Raw genomic sequence first — 19,074 nt, forward strand, 5'->3', positions numbered from 1 at the left:
ATACATTGCACCGTTTAGAGTTTCTTATAAGTGATATTTTTACTTTTAGTTATGTTCATAGGGAAAAGAAGTATTTGTTAAAGTCTACCTATGCTTTTATATTTATCTTTTCTAATAAAAAGATATGTTAATCCAGACAAATGCTTTGCTACTAATCTTGTTGGCTGCCAAGTCAAAGAGAAACTGGTGGTAGCCTTTGTGAGAAGTTGGCCTGATATATGATGCTCACTAGTTCTAGTGATCACCTTGTATCAGTCCAAACAACCCTTATGGTGATTGGTTGTAAGTCAACCTTATAGACCAGCTATCCTAATGGTAGCATGGACAAAGCAGTCTTAGGCTCAACTCTTTTGGCATGTGAAGCCAGCTGTTTTACCACAATATAACCCCTTGAATACCAGATGAAAGGACACCACACAGGTTGTTATGAAAATAAACAGTATATTTACTAATAACAACACCTCTGAACTCTTTATGAGGTCAGAGGGCTAAGCACATGACAATCTCTTACGAAAAATACTACAAGTTGCACAAAATTACAATGGTGCCCTAGGGGCACGACAAACCATATACTAAGTAAGTGGAATGTGAAAGTCGATAAAAGGAATGGAGCTGTCCAGAGGCTGTAGGATCGATGGGACCACGCTACACTAACTTCAGGTAAGTAATAGGAGGCCCACGGAACGTGTGTGCAGAGTGTGAACTCACACGCGAGATGCGTAACAATGTCTATGGACAGTACAGTTCAAGTAAAAGGTAAGTACGGACAATCCTGACTAGGTAGGACAACAACGACTGTTGAATTGGACAGTTAGACTACCCTTGAGCACCGAAATGCTCTCGTTACCTCACCCACGGGCTGCGGATGCATAGGTGCCAAAGTGTCGGGTTCTCGCGTTGAAGTCAATGGAGCCTGAAAGAAAAGATGCTGCAGGCGACCAGGAGGAAGATGTCCGGTGCGATCCAAGGGTGGATCGATGAAGAAGAGGACCTGAAAGCAGAGGGGACAGTGTTCAGTCACTAGCCAGTGACCGGTGTGGAACCAGGAAGGAACCAGGTGCTGTCGTCGCGATCAGGTGAAGAGTGGACGCTTGACTCTGCAGCCACGTGGACCAGGAGGTGTCTTCGACGACCAGGATGGAGGCACGAGCTGTCCCACGCAGGCTCTCGCTGTCGGCGGTGTCGGATCCGGAATTGGAGTCAACAGGCCTTGGCAAAGGCAACCCACGCGGTGAAGGGAAAAGACGTCTGGTGCGGACTAGGAGAGTCCGGGGTGCCCCTCTTTTGGAAGGGAGCAAGAGCCAGTCTGGAGCAACCAGACCGGCAGTGAAGATTCAAAGGTTCGTCGTCTAGGAGGTCACTAGCCAGCCGGCAAGTGACCAGACAACGCGTCGAGCAGCAAACAAGCAGAAGGGCCCCACGCAGATCTCGTGGATGCTGGAGGGCTGATCTTCGGTGCAGGGGCTGCTCGGGGCTGGGGCTTCTCAGTCCCCAAAGCACTTGGTCGAGTTTACCTCTGGAGTGGTGCTGGAAGCGAAGTGCAGGTTCATTCAAGATGGCCGGTCCCACGTGTCTCGTTGCACCCACGGGTCTCAGCTTTGCTGCAGATGTGAGTTGAGGTCGGAGAGGTCTGGGAGTCCGGGTCTCGTCGGGCTCTGAAGTCTGGATCCTCGAGGGAAGACGACAAAGTGAAGCCGCTGGACGCTTGATGGTGCCTGCAGTTTGCAGGGTGGACACTCCTTGTCCACAAGGGAGATTCTTCAGTCTTCTGTGGAGCAGAACGTCGAAGGCCAGAGTTTCTTCTTGTTGAATAGTTCAGGATAATCTAATTTGGAATGGGACCAGCTCCTACCTTTATTCTCCTAAAGGGGGCTGCACTACTGACTAGGTCCCTCCCCTGGGTGGGACCAGGAAGGGGGGTGGCTACACCCCCTATCCTTTATCCGGTTTCCCGCCAGAGCTGGGGCAGGGATGAACCAGCAACTGGGTTGAACCGGTGTATGCACAGGACACCTTGTGTGCCCCAGGCATGTCTCATTCCTTTCAGGCCTGTCCTACCCAATACACAAAATCCTGTCTGGGGTGGTGCTAGCACCTCCCAAGGCAGGAAACCCTTTGTCCAAGCCATCCTCGCTGGAAGGACTCCCAGCAGCAGGAGATCAGACTTGTGTCTGTGGTGGCAGCATCCATTTTGTGATGCTGAGGCTCGAGTTAACTTTAACCGGGGTTCACAGTTACATACATGTCGTGTCCCTCTAGAAGGGTGGAATGCTACCCCCGTCGCCAGAATTGGCGAGGGGAAAGTATTCCAAATCGTATGACACCTTACTCGACATGTTTTGATAATGTTATACCAGAGTTAGCATTTAACCGCGAGGTTGATAATGCACTTAAGAGTATATGGTATAGCGTTATCATGGAACAGCTATTAGGACTTGGTTCCGCAAGCTGAAAACGGGCTCAGCTCATGCCAGAGCACCATCTCACATAATTCCAAGCACTCTGCCTTCAGGATTGATAAGGCCTTCCATAGGAGTGACTGATAGGAATATATGTGTCCACTTTAGGGTTAGATATAGGTATACTTTATCTATAGCAAAGGGTGATTACACCACCTTGCCTCAGCTGTCATGCAGCCAGTTGTGTCAGTTTTAGATGGCCAGCCAGGGGTGGCATAATACATGCTTCACCCCCTGGTAGGCCCTGGGTACACCTATGCCCTGGATACCTAAGGTATACTGTACAGGGACTGATAAGGTGGTCCAGTACCAATTGGTAAATGCACCTAAAGTATATTGTTGTCAATTTAGAGAGAGAACCGCTAGGCTGTGGGTCTGATTAGCAGGCCCACAGCCAGGGAAAGTCGTAAACCAGTGAAGCAAAAAGCAAAAATCAGGGGTGACCATAGGATTGCAGACCCCACTCTCCTACAGCCTTCTTGAGGTTAAAATGCGTGTGTTCTCCGGACAATGTACAGCAGGTCTATTAACCCCTCTGCTGCGCCGCCGATTTTTGCGGAAGTGCGGCACTTCCACAAAACGGGCAGGGGCGCGTCGGCCATTGACAGACGGCAGCACCTGCGAGTTAGTGCTGCCGTCGGCCAATGGCCCACTGCAGCATGGAAGGGGTTAATGTCAGGAGGAACATATCTTCATTGTATGGTCGGGAGTAATAAGACACTGGATTGCCATGTTAGGGTACCGGTGCGCGCAGTTGCCAGGGGAGCGGGTGAAAACACTACACGACAGAGGTGGGGGGAAGGTAAGCTGCTTTCAAGCACTCGTGCTTGTGGGAGCGAGGAGCGGCGTGCGCGGCCATTACTATTGGAAAACATTTGGTCGGCGCGCCGCTGCTCTCTCGCGCAAGGTGGATGCCACCACAAGCATGAGTGTTCTTGAAAAGGAGCAGACCGATGTCTAAAGGCCCTCCTAGAGCAGCGCATGTGCGCTGCCTAGGCGAGACCTAAAAACGGGGGGTGACCACCCCAAAAGGGATCACTTTGTAAAATGCAATATTTTTACATTATGTTGTCTAAACAAACCATGATGCGGCATGAGTAATTCACCCATCGAAACTCTTCTCAGTGAGTCATTAATTCCATTTCCACTTGATCCACATAGTTGAATTTCTGTTGCCTCCATCCAAAGTAAATCAGAGATTCATGATAGTTTGATTCCCTTCGCTTTTCCAGTTTATTGGTTTACCTCTTTGTTTTAATGAAGTTTAAATTATTCGCCATGAATTTATTTATTTAAGTGTTATGTACTCATTTTAAAGCTCATTCATGTCTTGAAGGGGCATCCATCCTCTAAAAAGAAAACATTCTAATGGAAACTGAAACAAAATTATTACATACATCAGAAATTGGTGGTCAGGAGAGAATTGGAAGAGTGATGATGGATCGAGAACTGCAACTAAGAGGTCTTTATCAGTATCTGTGATTTCAAAGTTAAAGTTTATGGTAGCTTTGATAAATTATCAGAATGCATACATAATTAAATAATAATAAATAAAATCATTAAAACATTTTCTCATGTCCAGTAAACATAAATCATGTCATATGTCCTTTACAGTGCCATTTTAAGACAGAACATCCAAATATAAAACGTATCAACCGTGTAAGTGGGGAAGCATTTAAACAGTCAACACATTTCTAGTAAGAAGGATGTAAAGTTAGCCTCTCTCAAGTTGTGTAATTATAGATTTTTTTTTTTATTACTGCTGAAGGACATCGTTGACTACTCAAATCATTCTCATTCCCAGGTTGATGAGAAGGAGTCCAGGATCAGTCGGTACTCCAGTGTTTCAGAGCTTGTTAGATGAAAGTTTTTTTTGAGGTTGAGTGATCAGCTCATGAGACCCTTTGAAATTTGTGAGTCAGTAGAATGTACAGGTAGGTGTTGTGTTTTTTCAGCTGAAGGAAGAGTTCTCTATGTGGGACAAAGAAGCAGCCAATCCAATGCATTGATTGAGAGAAAATGGTTAAATGTTTTACTTTTGTTGAAGTGTATCTGCCATGAGAGACCAGCATGCCTTTTTGAGGGGCCCGTGAGAATTGAGGAAAACCCAGTGAGCACAGTATTCCTGTAGTTATAATGTTAAATGACTAATTCTTGAACCACTGTGCAAAAATTGCTAGGTGGTAGTGGGTGATTTTCTTGAGTGAGTTTAAGTAGTTTAAGTAGTATATTCACAATTTTACTATCCTGTTGATGACTATTCATCATATCCTGGAAGTTCCAAGATAAAACCCAGTAACTATGCATGTAAAGATGGAAAAGGGGATAAGCCACCTAGTTTGAGTTGTTTCTCTCTAATTGGGTCAGAATAGTTTTCTTTTTTTTTTTTTATCTTGTTCAATGACAAGACAGGCTTTTTTCAGCTCCACCTCTTCGTACCTAGAGCGGTCACACATCATTCAACTAGTCAGTCAGTCAGAATACTTTATTTCGATAAATCAATATCATAAAAAGACAATGGTACAAAACAACACTGACATTAAATACATTATTTACACATAATAGAAAAAATATTAAGCCAATTAAAAAGGTGTTCTCAACGCTTTCATAAGTTAAAAATCACAATAAATAGAATAAAAACATTAACCAATTTCTGTGCCCTAGCAATCAATTTTACAGTGAATGCAACCTTTGTAAATTACATCCCTGAACATTTATGTACCATTAGTCATCTTCCTGTTCTTAATTCTGACAGCACTCACTAAAAAGCTAGCAACATGAAAAATGGTCCTGGGGGTCTTTAGTAATTGCAAATACAGGAGAGCGGGCTTGACCTGAAAGAACCCCGCCTCACTAAATATTGGGACCAAGAATTTCATTCTAGGTTCCGTGAAGTGCCCACAGAACATCACAAAATGCAATGTGTTCTGAATGGAAAAGTTGTCACAAGAACACGGCAGTGCATTTTCAGGAGTGCTCCAATTTGGAAAATGACCGAGTTTCAAATGGATCAGGTTAAAACTGAAGCGGGTTAAAAGAAACCTGTGGTAAGGGCGGTTCACCATGTTGAGATACATTTCTGGGCCTGGTAAACTAGCAACAATAAGATTAGCCGTTACGGTGGGTTTTCTGAGCTCAATTTCCTTTCTTTCCAGAGACAACAACTATGCCATGGCTCCCTTAATTTGTGTGATGTCCCTGGAAGTTATTATTTCTGGGGAGGAGAAAAGCTCCGGTCTCCCTAGTTTAAAAAAGCTATTTTTAATATATGTCAGCCACTGAATCTTACTGGAATTTTCTAGTAGGAGACAATCTTTCATGATAATATGGTTCAAGGAGATTTCCTGGTTCAGCCAGGTCTTCATCCAACATATTACAGGAGCCATTCTTATCATGTCCGAGATGAACCCTACCCCCAATTCAGAGTGAATAGTATATGAGGGAGTGGACTGTGGGACTGAAAGAACTGATCTCAAAAATTTGTTTTCTGTCACCTGTAGGCAATCCAAAACACTATAGCCCCATATTGAGCTACCATAGGTCGCTGTTGCAATGCATTTCGCTTTGTATATCTTCATCAATGCAGCTATAGGTCTTGCCCCCAGTTTTTTTGAGAATCCCTGGAGTGCAGAAGTAGTTCTAGCAAGGGAGATATTTCTGTTTTTAAGTTGCGGGCCCCAATTCCCCCTCTCATCAAAAGTAATCCCAAGGTAGGGGTATATGGGCACTCTGCAAAGTTCTTCTTCGCAACAGTAGAAGGTTTTAAATTGCTTCTTCCTGCTGCACCTCCATATAATCATGATTTGTGACTTCTTTGCATTTATTTTAAGATCCAGGGATCCCATAAAATTTCCAAAAGCATCTAGCAGCCGTTGGAGTCCAACCCCCGTCCGCGAGAGAAGGACAGCATCGTCCGCGTAGAGGAGGACTGGAATACCAAGTTCCCCTATACGCGGTATATCAAGGGTTGCCTCCTTTAACGCAGATTCTAGGGCATTAATATATACCGTAAAAAGAAGGGGGGCCAAGATACACCCTTGCCTGACCCCCCGTTCTGAGTTAAAATGGCTAGAACATCGCCCCTCAGTGGTGACCCGGACAGATGCCAATAGTCCAGAGTGTAAATCAGCCAAGAGGTTAACTAGGGCCCGATCTAGTCCCATGTCAAGTAAGATTTGCCATAGCTTGGACCTATTTACAAGGTCAAATGCTGATGAGAGGTCCATGAACCCCAGGTACATTGACCCCTCTTTATCCTTGGTATATTTATCTAAAAGAAATTGCAGGTTGAGACACTGGTCTAAAGTACTTCTTTTTGATCTAAACCCATATTGCAGGTTCGACAAACCCCCTCTATCGTCGAGCCTGACTGTTAATTTGTGCAGAATAACACGTCCTAAAATTTTTACTGAGGAATCTATTAGGGAGATAGGTCTATAACAGGAGGTTTCCTGCCTGTCTCCCTTCTTAAAAACTGGAATAATAATAGATTTTTTCCAAGACTCCGGTATATTATTATGATTCAGGGCGTTAAAAACACTACACAGGATTTCAGACCAAAATTTTGGCGCACATTTAAAAACATCTGAGGGAACCCCATCAGGACCTGGGGCCTTATTTTTTAGGGTCTGTTCAATCGCTCTTTCTACCTGTCTCTTCAAATATCACATGTAAGCCCTCAGAGCTAGGAAATCTATTAATCTGCTGTTTTTCCGAGTCTGGGGTTGAGTAGATTTTCCCAAAGTGTAAAATCCAGCTCTCATCCGGGATATTTGTCTCTAGAACAGAGTTATCCTCAGCCGAGAATAGTGGTTGATTAACGATTTTCCAGAACTGCCCACTATTTTTTAGAGTCTCTGGGGCAAGTAATTGCAGCCAGGCCTCTTCTTTCAATTCATTTTTTTCGGTCCAAGATAGCTTTCTTATAAGCAGATCTCAGGCTTGCTATTTGAACTCTATCTTTAGGGGTAGCCTTCAGAGCCTTAAGTAAACGTGCATGTGCCCCAGAGCATCTTTTATTAAACCATCTTTTCCCATTGTGTCTTATCTGTCTGGGTCCAGCAAGGAGTCTTTGGTTAATTTGTCTACAGATGTTATCAAAGGCGATGACCACATGAATATTTTGAGCCTGCTTCTCTGGGCATATGGCCACATCGTCTTCAACCTTGCCCAATACATCCTGCAGGAAGGTTTCAGGAACTATATTGGACCATTTTAACCTGCGTCCTTGGTCTGTAGCAATCACATTTAGGCTGCCCTTATGTCTCATTTTAAAAATTTAATAGGTCAGCGGATATTATGTCTACTGACACCGGGTTATGGTCACTGAAGACCGAGACCTCAGTTTTATACAATAACACCTTACATAATACAAAGGAAGACATAAAAATATAATCAATAATAGTACCATCGACTGACCCTTTAAAAATAGGGGTCCTAGAACCACCTTCCCCGCATCCAGACTCCTAAAGATTCCATCTTGCCAAAAAAAATTTGAGGGCCTCACCCCGTTTTGAGTGTTCAAGATGAATAGGAGAAGAATAAGGGGGCCCTCCTCTTCTGTATTGGCACATGGTTGGTTGCAGGGATGAACGTTAAAGTCCCCTAGAAGGATTATTTCAAAAGTATTCACATTGCTTCTGTAGACTGACAGAAATTTCTCCAAAAAATCTAGATTTAAACTGGTTAACTCATTAGCACGTGAATTATAGAAATTAATAAATAGGATCTTAGGAGTGTCAGAAGGGGATAATTCAACAATTAAACAATTTTGACATCCTGAGTTACACAAAGTTAGTGTGCCCTTTAGATCAAGTTTAAATAAGCTCACTAAACCACCCCTAGCTCTGCCTGCCGTACTGCAGGTTGCAGGAATGTAGAAGTGACTGTACCCATCCAAAGAGAAACTATCCGTCAGGTCCCAGGTCTCTTGAAACGCTATAATGTCATACGTTTTTAAATAGTTGATCCAAGTTTCATTCCCTACTTTGGCCTCAATTCCAGCAATGTTCCATGTCCTGATCCTGCAAGAAAAATGTGAGGGCTGTACATTGTTCTCGGAATATTTGGCAGTCGATCATTTTCCTCCAGGGATGTTAGAGGGGAATATCCATTGGCCAGTGGGAGTGGATAATCAAAATGACTGTTTCGCCTGGGCAACCTGTAGTAAAAAGGGTCCATTCTATTCGCAGGATAGTTTCCAGTTTGCGGAGGTATATCGCAGCCACGCCTAAGTAGAGATGGAACTGGCTTGGGCAGGGTAGAATGTGATGTATTGCCATGATGATTAGAGAAAAAACCAAGGGGGTGAGCACATACAGTATTGTCAACAATTGGCAAAGAAGCCGCTCTAAGCAAAATTGTGGCGACATGCTGGGGATGCCTAAAATTAACAATAATACAATCCCCCCTGGTATTTTTCTTCGAGTTTCCTATCCAGCTAACTCTACCTGTTGATATTATATCATCAGAGAAGGACAATGGGAACCCACAGTTTCTATTCAACCATGACACTGATTTGTTTTTCAAAAAATCATGTGATTCTGTCCCCGACTCAGTAAGGTGAGAATCGACCCCAGGTACGTTAGTTAATACCACTATATATGGTGCACAATCTGGGGGTAGATTAACTGAAGGTCTTCTATTTATCTCCCTTCTCCCCTCTCTGTTGTGCCCCCCTGTCAAAATGGATTGGTTTCTCAGGGTCGTTAGGGGTGGTTGAGTGACTGAAGGGGGGGGGGGGGGTGGTAGAGCGGCAGATACAATTACAGGGGGGGGGGGTTGGGAGTCTGGTGCAGGATGTGTAGATGGTACAGGTTGTGTGCTCCTGTTACCCCCATTACCAGTAGCAGCTGCAACTTTAATTGTATTATTCCCACCCTGGGTGCTCTTATTTGACATACCTAATTGAGAGTTCAATAGGCCACCCAGTCTGGATACTTCTTTTGAGACCTGATCTATTTTGGCCATAAGAGGTTTAATCAGAAGTTCTAGTTTAGATTCAATAAGACTGGCCAACAGGTCAATCTGTTCAGAGTTCAGCTTTGCCACCTCTGTCTTATTTGAGGTGTCATTGTCTCTGTGAGAAGTTGGCCTGATATGCAGTGCTCACTATTCTAGTGATCACTATGTATCAGTCCAAACAACCCTTATTGATGATTGGTTGTAAGTCAACCTTATAGACCAGCTATCCTAGTAGCATGGATACGAGCAGTCTAAGGCTAAGACTCTAGAGGGCGTGTTAAGCCAGCTGTTTTACCATCACATTACCCCTTGAACACCAAGTGAAAGGACACCACACAAGTTGTTATGAAAATAAACAGATATTTATTTATAACAAGACTACCCTGAACTCTTTGAGCCAGGGAGCTAAGCACACAACAAAACTCTTACGAAAATACTTTAAGTCGCACAATTTACACAAATGCCCTAGGGGCACGAAAAACCATATACACAATAAGTGGAATGTGAACTTGCTAGCAGGTAAGTAATACTTTTCTAGACTTAGGAATCGCTAGGCCTACAATTCTAAACACTGGGATTAGATGCAGGAGGCCTGTGGACGTCGTGTGCAGAGTGGGAACTCTCACGCGTAAGGCGGGAAAAAGTCTATGGAGGCTAGCAGTTGCAAAGTTACTGTTCTCGGGCGAACCCGACTAGGTGGGTCGAAAACAAGAGTGGATCCGAACACTTAGGGTGTTGGACTATGCTGGAGCACCGGAGTACTCAGGTTACCTAGCCCAGGGGCTGCGGCTGCATAGGGTTGAAGTTGCGTCGGAAACCCTTGTTGAAGATCCAGGAGCCTGAAGAAAGAGTTGCTGGCAGGCGGCCAGTGAAGAAAGTTCGGAGTGATCCAAGCCTGGATCAGGGAAGAAGAAACCTGTAAGCAGAGGGGACCAAGTTCTGAATCACTAGCCAGTGATTTGAGTGGGCACCAGGATGGCACCGGACGAAGTCACCTCAGCCAGGTGAGTGGGCGCTGCTGGGCTCTGCAGTCTCTCGGACCAGGCGGCGTTGTCGGCGACCAGGATGGAGGTGCGAGCTGTCCCACGAAGGTTCTTGCTGTCGACGTCGCTGGACCCAGGATTGGGCAACAAGTCTTGGCAAATGCAAGGCCCACGCGGTGGACCTAAAATGGCGTCTTGAGTGGACCAGGAGGGTCCAGGGTGCTCCTCTTTTGGAGGGGAGCAAGGGCTAGTCTGGAGCAACCAGACCAGCAGTGTTTGTCGTCGTGGAGCGTCGTGAGAGGGCCACTAGCCAACGGGCAAGCGACCTGGACAACGCGGTTGGCAGCAAAGAGCAGAAGGGCCCCACGCAGATCTCGTGGATGCAGGGGGGCTGAACTTCGGTGCTGGAGCTGCTCAGGGTCGGGGCTTCTCTTACCCCAAAGCACTCAGTCGAGGGTCACTCGGGAGTCGTGCTGGACAAGCGTCATGCAGTTCTGAAGATGGCCGGTCCTTCGAGGTCTCGTCACACCCACGGATCACAGCTGGGCTGATGATGTAGGTTGAGGTCAGAGGTGCCAGGGAAGCCGGTTCTCGTCGTGCTGGAGCAGTCTTGATCCGAAGGAGAGACTGGCAACAAACCGCGATGCTTGGTTGGTGCCTGCTGCTGCAGGGTGACTACTCCTTAGTCACAAGGGAGAAATCTTGAGAAGAGTCTTGAGTTCCTTCTTGCAGAAAGTAGTTTCAGGATTCAAAGATGATCTGATTTGGAAGGGGGCCAGTTCCTACCTTTATCCTGCAAAAAGGGGCTGGCACGCGACTAAGTCCTGCCCTATGGGTGGGACTAGGAGGGGGGTGGTTACACCCCTCTCCTTTGGCGGGCTTTCCCCAGGCCAGGGGCTGGAGTGCCCCTGGAACTGGTTTCAGCCGGCCTATGCACAGTGAGCACCGGGGTGCCCCTTGCAGTCACCTTCCTCTAAAGCCCTGCCTACCTAGAATACACAAAACCCTGTCTGGGACGGTGCTGGCACCGCCCCTGGCAGGAAACCCTTTGTCCTTGCCTCCTGTGCTGGGAGGACTCCCAGCAGCAGGAGGGCGGACTTGTGTCTCGGTGGCAGCATCCATCTTGTGGAGCTGAGGCTATGTCTGACTTTAACCGGGGTTACAGGTTACATACATGTCGTGTCCCTCTAGAAGGGTGGAATGCTAACCCCGTCGCCAGAATTGGCGAGGGGTTAGTATTCCAATTCGTGTGACACCTTACTCGACATGTTTTGATAAAGCGATACCAGAGTTGGCATATAACCGCGAGGATTATAATGCACTTAAGAGTATATGGTATGCGGTATCATGGAAACGGCTAAGGGATGGATCCCGAAAGCCGCAGACAGGCTCAGCTCATGCCAGAGCACGATCTCACACGATTCCAAGCACTCTGCCTTCAGGATTGTTAAGGCCTGCCATAGGAGTGACTGATAGGAGATCTGTGTGTCCATTTTAGGGTTAGATATAGGTATACTATATCTAAAGCAAAGGGTGATTACACCACCTTGCCCCAGCTGTCGTGCAGCCAGTTGTGTCAGATTTGGATGGCCAGCCAGGGGTGGCATAATACATGCTGCAGCCCCTGGTAGGCCCTGGGTACACCTATGCCCTGGGTACCTAAGATACACTGTACAGGGACTGATAAGGTGACTCAGTATCCAATTAGATATGTACCTAGGGTACATGGAATCCATTTTACAGAGAGAGCAGTAGGCCTGGGGTCCTGAATAGCAGGGCCCCAGGTCAACTAAGTCAGAAAACCAGCAAAACACCAGGCAAAAAGTTGGGGGCAACCATAGTCAGGGATCTACCTTCCTACAGTCTCCCCCTACAATTATAGGTGGCGTGCCGGCTCTTAGTTTTCCTATTCCCCCCACGCTTAGAAGGTAACTTCCTACAAGCCCTTACTACTCGTCGTACCGAAGATGGTACTGGCGAGGATGTCGGGAAAAGTTGTAGTGAAATGTCCTGGGAGTTATCTAGGACTATTTGACTCAGCACTAGGGGGGGCATTTATTTCATTACCGGTTAATAATTGAGAGCCTTGGGTGCAGCTAAGATCCGGAGCAGAAATATCTGTGGGGTCGGACAAAAAAGTAGGTGAAGCCGGAGGGCTTATCCGGTTTAATGAAAGACGCCTTTCTTTGTTAAGTTTACTTACTACTTTAACCAAGTAGTTATCCATAGTACTCGTCACTAGGGGGGTTTTAGCCGATCTAAGTTTAGACATAATTATACCAAGTAACTGCTAAAAATACATGTGCATAAAAACAGAGGCCGTAACATAAACAAATGTCTCACAGTTTTAGGGTGATGGAAGATGAGCCAAAGTCCGTGGCCCAGCCCAGCCTCGGTCGGCCCCGGACGGCCACAGACGGTCCCACCCTTGTCCCGGCGCGCTCCCGCGTCGCGGGGAAGATAATACAATTATATAGGGTGGAAGGTGTGGGCGCGGCTTGCTCCCGGGCCAGGTGGTGGCAGCTGAAGGATCCTGGGACTTGGAGTCCGCCTTGGTGTTCCGGCGCGACTTCCACAAGCCCAGGGTCACGAATCTCTGCCCGCTTGACTCCAGAGTCCTTTGGGCAGTTCAGGAGTAGATTAGAGGGTCCGCTGTCGCCCTCACAGTTAGTCCTGCCAAGGTTCCACACGCTGCGGCTCCCCATTCAACTAGTGGGGTCTCTCTTGTGCTGTTGAGGTTATATTATGCAGATTGCCTTTACTTAGCTACTCACTTTTACTTCAGTCAAAAATTATAGCTTGTATAAAATGTGACTTTCATGTTTAATCTCCTCAGTTTTCGGAGACCCACACAAGCATCTGTTGGAGCATTAGGTACATTTTAGAGTGCTTTGTAATGTCTATCGAAAGCTTCATGTACAGTTTCCAACTTTCTTTCAGGATAAAATCTACTGTCCAAACCAGTGTGGCACTTTCCTTCACTCATCCTGTCCTAAATTGACTAAGATGCTGCACCTTATACACAGCAGGATGGTTGAGTATTTTATGCTAATATCCACATTGTCAAATGGGCTTCCTGACCACCTTCAACTTTACAAAAGATGACTTGGCATTTAGGAAATGCAATGAAATTGATCAGTTTTCCCTCCAATTTGTAGCTAGTTCATATTGCTGATCAGATTTTGTAGCTTAGTCCCAGGAAGCAATGTTTACCTTTTTTGCACGCAGATCATACCATGACATTTCGTTCTCAATTCTGTGAAATTGCATACAAAATAATTGTGCTTCAGATTTTCACGTTGAAGTGAAACATGATTTCAAAATCTTGGCGGGTTCTCTAAATCCATTTCAATTCTTTTTCAGAACAAAATACGCCGCCTGCCTGCCTACCTTACCATTCAAATGGTACGCTTCTTCTACAAAGAGAAGGAGTCTGTAAATGCCAAAGTCCTTAAGGTAAGTAATTTATTTCTGTAAGCCTCTCTTACAGCAATCCATCCTGAACGTTTTTGCTTTCGTCCAAGTGTTTCCACAAAGGCATCCAACCTCCAAATGTTAAGTATGAGGCACAGTGTTAACCTTTTCGCTTCATGCTTAATTAAGTGGATATGAACCATGGAAGAAACCTGTTTAACCAAATTAATGTAAGATGTCATTCAGTCTGAATTTGGTTTGCTGTTTATAGGTGCAATATAATCCATTTTGACATCTGTAGTGCACACATGGGAGGTCATCATTTGGAAAGGTCTACATTGACATTTTGTGGTTGAATGAAAGAGTGGGCGAAAGATGAAATACATTTAAGAAAAGCAATGCAGTTCTTAGCACACATAGAAGCCAAACTATGAGGCTCAAGACCTCTAATTGTTCTTTTGCTGAGAGCAGACCAATCTCCACCATGCGGGAGGGCTGTACACATGCCCAGTGGTATCTCTGGGGCGTAAGGTCGCTGCACACCAATTCTGTTGTGGTAGCGTTTCCAGCAATGCCTCAGAGTGCGTTCTTCAACGGATAAAGAAGCCGACTGCAGCTTTTGTTGTAAAACCACAAACGACAGCACATGTCGTGGTACGTCCAGCTCGAAATCTCGCTCGGGTCCCCTGAATTCCTGCGCCACCGCCTGGGTAAGACCCTGGAACTTTGCAGCCAGGTAATATAACTCGAAATCAGGGACAGCAAGTCCCCCCTCAGCCCTTTGGCGCATTAGTGTGTCCAGCGCCACCCGTCGCCTCCCTTTCCCCCAGATAAAGCTGCTCACCTTAGAACGGAGCTGCCAAAAAAGTGCGACAGGTATCCGTATTGGCAATGTTCGGAAAAAGTAAGGTAGCCGGGGAAGTGCCACCATTTTCAACAGGGCCACACTGCCCGCTACCGACAATGGCAAAGTTCCCCAAAACTGCATGCTACCCTTAAGTCCTCTCTCTGCCCTGCCAATATTACCATTGAGCAAGTCGTCCTGGGTGTGATAAATATGCGTCCCTAAGTAAGGGAGGCAACTGGGCTCCCATGCAATACCATGCATAGGCACAGGTGGGTCGCATGTCCGGACCACTGGGAAGACACAAGGCTTTGCCCAGTTGACCCTTAAACCAGAGATGTCCCCAAATCTGCGAAGGGGAGCACACGCTCCCTCCAATGCTTCTGCAGCATCCTTCAAAAACAGCAAGAGGTCGTCCGCATATGAGATCAAATGCATCCGATCGCAGAGTCGCAGGCCCTGAAATGCTCTCCCTATCCTGGCACGTACTGCTAGTGGTTCTATGGCAAGGGCGAATAACAATGGGGAAAGCGGACAACCCTGCCGAGTGCCGCGTCCCACCGGGTATGAGGAGATGACCGTACCTGTCCTCACCCTGTCGCTCACCGACGAATACAATATTTCAGTCCAGCGGACATATCCCTCTCCAAGCCCGAAGGATCTCCTAACAAAAAACAAGTAGGGCCATTCCAAGCTATCAAAAGCTTTTGCCATGTCCACCGAGAGTACCATCGCCTGACAGTCCTCGCCGTGGTTCCCATTCAATATGCGTATCAGCCTGCTTATACTCCCGGTGGTGTTGCAAGTAGGAATGAAGCCGGCCTGGTCAGGATGAACCAGGCGTAACATGTGGGGGAGGAGCCGAGTAGCCAGAATACGACTCAGAATTTTATAGTCAGTGGTGAGCATAGATAATGGCTGATACGCAGATTGGTCCGTAGGGGCTTTCCCCGGTTTAAGTAAGGGGATGATGATGGCTTCCCTAGTAGAGGACGGCAGTACCCCCAGCTGCTTGGCTTCCTTGAAAACCGATAGCAGCCTAGGAGCCAAGATATCAACATAGGCCGAGTAAAACTCGATGTGTAGTTCAGCAATTCCCGGGGTTTTGTTGCGCGGCAACTGTTTAATAACGCATCGAATTTCAGCAAGCGTGATATCCTGGCCGAGGGTGTCCGTCTGCTCCGCATCCACGGTGTGCAGCTCCAAATCCTCCAAGAAAGCATGCATATCCGCTTCTCCGGCCTAGAAGTGGCTACCATACAAGTCAGCGTAGTAATTACGAAATCGGGTATTTATCTGAAGTTGGGTGTATTCTAGATGCCACGACGAGGAGGTCAGCTCCAAAATAGGAGCGCATCTAGGGATGGGGTTGGCCAACCATGCCAGTAAAGTACCCACCTTATCCCTTTCAGCAATAGGGATAAAATACTCAATACAGGACATGGTAAACAGATGAAATAGTGAGACAATAAAAAAACGGGATCTTTCCAGGGTCTAGGGGAACACATCAATGGGTTACGTCAAACAAAAGAGACAAACGGATTATGTACAGAGGGATCTTCAACTCTAGCACAGAGAAAACCTAAAAGAACAGTTAACAATTAACATTAGTGAAGAGCAACATTGATTTAAAGAGAGAAGACAATGAAGAAGAACATTTTGAAAATAATAACAAGACAATTAATGTTTGCCAAGTTCATGTGTTCTTCTCGGTGGGTATGAATGAACTTCCGAAGGTCGGCTGGGTCGTCAAATGAAAATGTTCTGTCTTTATAAGTCACTTTGAAGAAACAGGGGTGTATAAGACCATATCGTGCATTCATAGATTTCAAGGACGGTCTAAGATCCAGGAACTCCTTACGTCTACTGGCAGTTGGCTTGGACACATCTTCACTGAAGAAAACCTTATAACCTGACCAAAACATCTGTTTTTGTTGTTTGGTTGCAGTGAGGACAGCCATTAGGTCAGAGTATAGCAAAAAGTAGGCAATTATACCTCTTGGCTTGGTGGCAGAGGGTGCATTTTGAGGCCCCAATCTATGTGCTCTTTGAATATTGAAATCAACTGATTTTGGGAGACCAACAATTTGCAGAACCTGAGATTTTAAGAAGGAGATCATGTCCGATCCCTCAGAACCTTCTGGAATTCCATAAATTCGGAGGTTATTACGCCGATTCCGATTTTCTAAATCCTCTGTGGACTTTTTTAGTTGGTTCACTTCCATAGTAAGGGATTCAACTTTAGCGATAACGTCTTGAGCATCGCTGACCTTCTGTTCAACGTCTGATAGTCTCATATCGAAGTCAGACCATTTTTCTTCAATTCTTTGTAGAGTAGTAGTAGTAGTGTTTGACATGAATGGGCGAAAGAGACGTAGTTTGTCCATAATATCCTCTAACGTGATAGGAAGAAGAGATTTGGTTGGAGAAGAGGGGTCCTTCTTCAGATGTTTGCTGTTATTACCAGTAGAGTCCTTGCGACCCCCAGAAGTAGTCCCTGAAGTACAATGGAATTTGTTAGGCTGCGTGAGATTCATGATAGATTGTCAGTGCAAAAACTAACCATAAAAAGAATGTCCAGTGAAGATGGACGTACTGCATACCATAATGAACAAATAAGTTGACGAGTCTGTTGGAGGGTGAAAACAACAGATTAATAAGCACTTGAGCTTATTAGGCGATGGTAAAAACAAAAATACATAGGAGAGAACTATTAAATGATGCTTCGGGCATAGAATTAAGGTAGCAGTAAAGCAGGAAAGTGAGTAGTGATGTCAATGCCCATTGAAAGAACAGCAGAACGTAGTCTCCCACAATGCAGAGTTATATGCATCATAAAGAACATGCATATATAGGTAAGTACGTAACCATGACCTATTGGGTATGTTCACAATGCCTTAAATGTTTATATCTAATCAGCCATTATCTTTGCTGGGCTGAGGTAAGGCGAGGAGAACAAAATGGCATGATTGCAAGACGCACAATGATGTCTGCAGCTGCCAAAAAGTGGAGGAAAATTCTGATATTGCTCCTTGGTTAACTTAATTGTAGTTTTGCTAAGAGGGAAGCACTAATTTGAATGCTCAGACCGACCGCCATATAATAAGAGAAGTGATTGCTGCGCAGTGCGTCGCGCATATACAAAATGGCGGCCGCGGCAATCCAGCTGGAATATCAGATTCGACAAAATGTGGAGAACCAACCTGTCGTCACATGAATACGGTCGGAAACTAGCCACAATGGTCACGGCGATTTCCGACACACTCGGTGCTGAAAGAAGGCAGGAACGAGGTCCGTAAGCGGTCCCTTCGTTGGGAGGCAGACATCGACTCTGTTGAGCCTCCTTAGGACGCGACCATCTTGCCGCCGCGCGCACCTCCATTGCTTCCACTTTAAGATGGGTTCACCAGGAGATTGTAGAAATGGTGCAGGAGCATTAAAACCCTCCATTGAAATGATAAACATAAACACACTATAGCTTATAAAGATGTAAATAAAATGGAAATTAGTAGCATACAAATAATATAATTTCACAAAATTATTCAGAAATTGAAGAAACATAAATCATTAGATAATTGAGTAAACTTTATCAGCTAAATAGGAATGGCCATTTTTGAACTTTGAACAAGCTGTGCGCATCAGCGATGTCTTTAGCTGTGCGCATGAATTTTGAACTTTAAATGAGCTGTGCGCATCAACGATAACTTGGTCAGCTGTGCGCATTCATCTTTGAATGAGCTGTGCGTATCAGCAATATCTTTGTCAGCTGTACGCATTAATTTGGACCTTGACGTTGCAATGCCGCTATCACGCAGGGAAAAGTGATGCGCTGATGTCCGAGTACTGAGGCCAAAATATGTGCTCTAGTTGTTCGGCATGCGCAAGGCAGCTGTAACGAGATCGGCGTTCGAGTTCCGTGCGAAAGAACACACAAACCAGACAAAAATCCTTCAAAGTCTCACCCGATCCTTCATACCTACGGGGTTTTCACCACGGAGGTCACAGTGTCACCACACATGCTCCGGAATAACTCCCAGGGACCTCAGAGGTTACGAAGACGACAGATGCTTGGTCTGCTCACTGCAGGGCTCCAGGCTTACTGAATAGTTTTCCAATCGTCGCCAGTGTAATGAAGAAGCATCTCAGCACGCAGAAGTAGAGGTATGAAGCTTTATTCTTCAGGAGAATAATATGACCGATCCATCTTGTAAGCCTGGGCCAAACTGCCTGCCCTGGAATCTGGGACACAGTCGGTATTCCAGATGAGCTTAGGAAGACCGCACACCCTCCTTATGCTTTGGTTGTGATTTTATAACATTCCCTTCAAAAACTGTCACTAAGGGGTGTTACAATAAAAATATAATTTTATATAAAAACACTTCATGAAGCGTCTTAAAAGTTTAGAGCTTTT

The 19,074-nt window shown here is 45.7% G+C and overlaps 1 protein-coding gene across 2 annotated transcripts in view; it reads left to right on the forward strand.

Moving 5' to 3' along the window:
* USP14 (ubiquitin specific peptidase 14) overlaps window positions 1-19,074 on the forward strand; it is a 325,147-nt gene that overhangs the window by 174,478 nt on the left and 131,595 nt on the right. The window contains exon 12 of one of the 2 annotated variants that reach the window (XM_078687445.1): window positions 13,769-13,861. The exons of the other annotated variant lie outside the window; for it this stretch is intronic. Coding sequence (XP_078543571.1) covers window positions 13,769-13,861 — 93 coding nt within the window. The remainder of the gene's footprint in view (window positions 1-13,768; window positions 13,862-19,074) is intronic. 2 annotated transcript variants of the gene reach the window in all.

This window comes from Lissotriton helveticus, chromosome 4_1, assembly GCF_964261635.1.
Source record: "Lissotriton helveticus chromosome 4_1, aLisHel1.1, whole genome shotgun sequence".
In the NCBI taxonomy this organism is placed as follows: domain Eukaryota; kingdom Metazoa; phylum Chordata; class Amphibia; order Caudata; family Salamandridae; genus Lissotriton; species Lissotriton helveticus.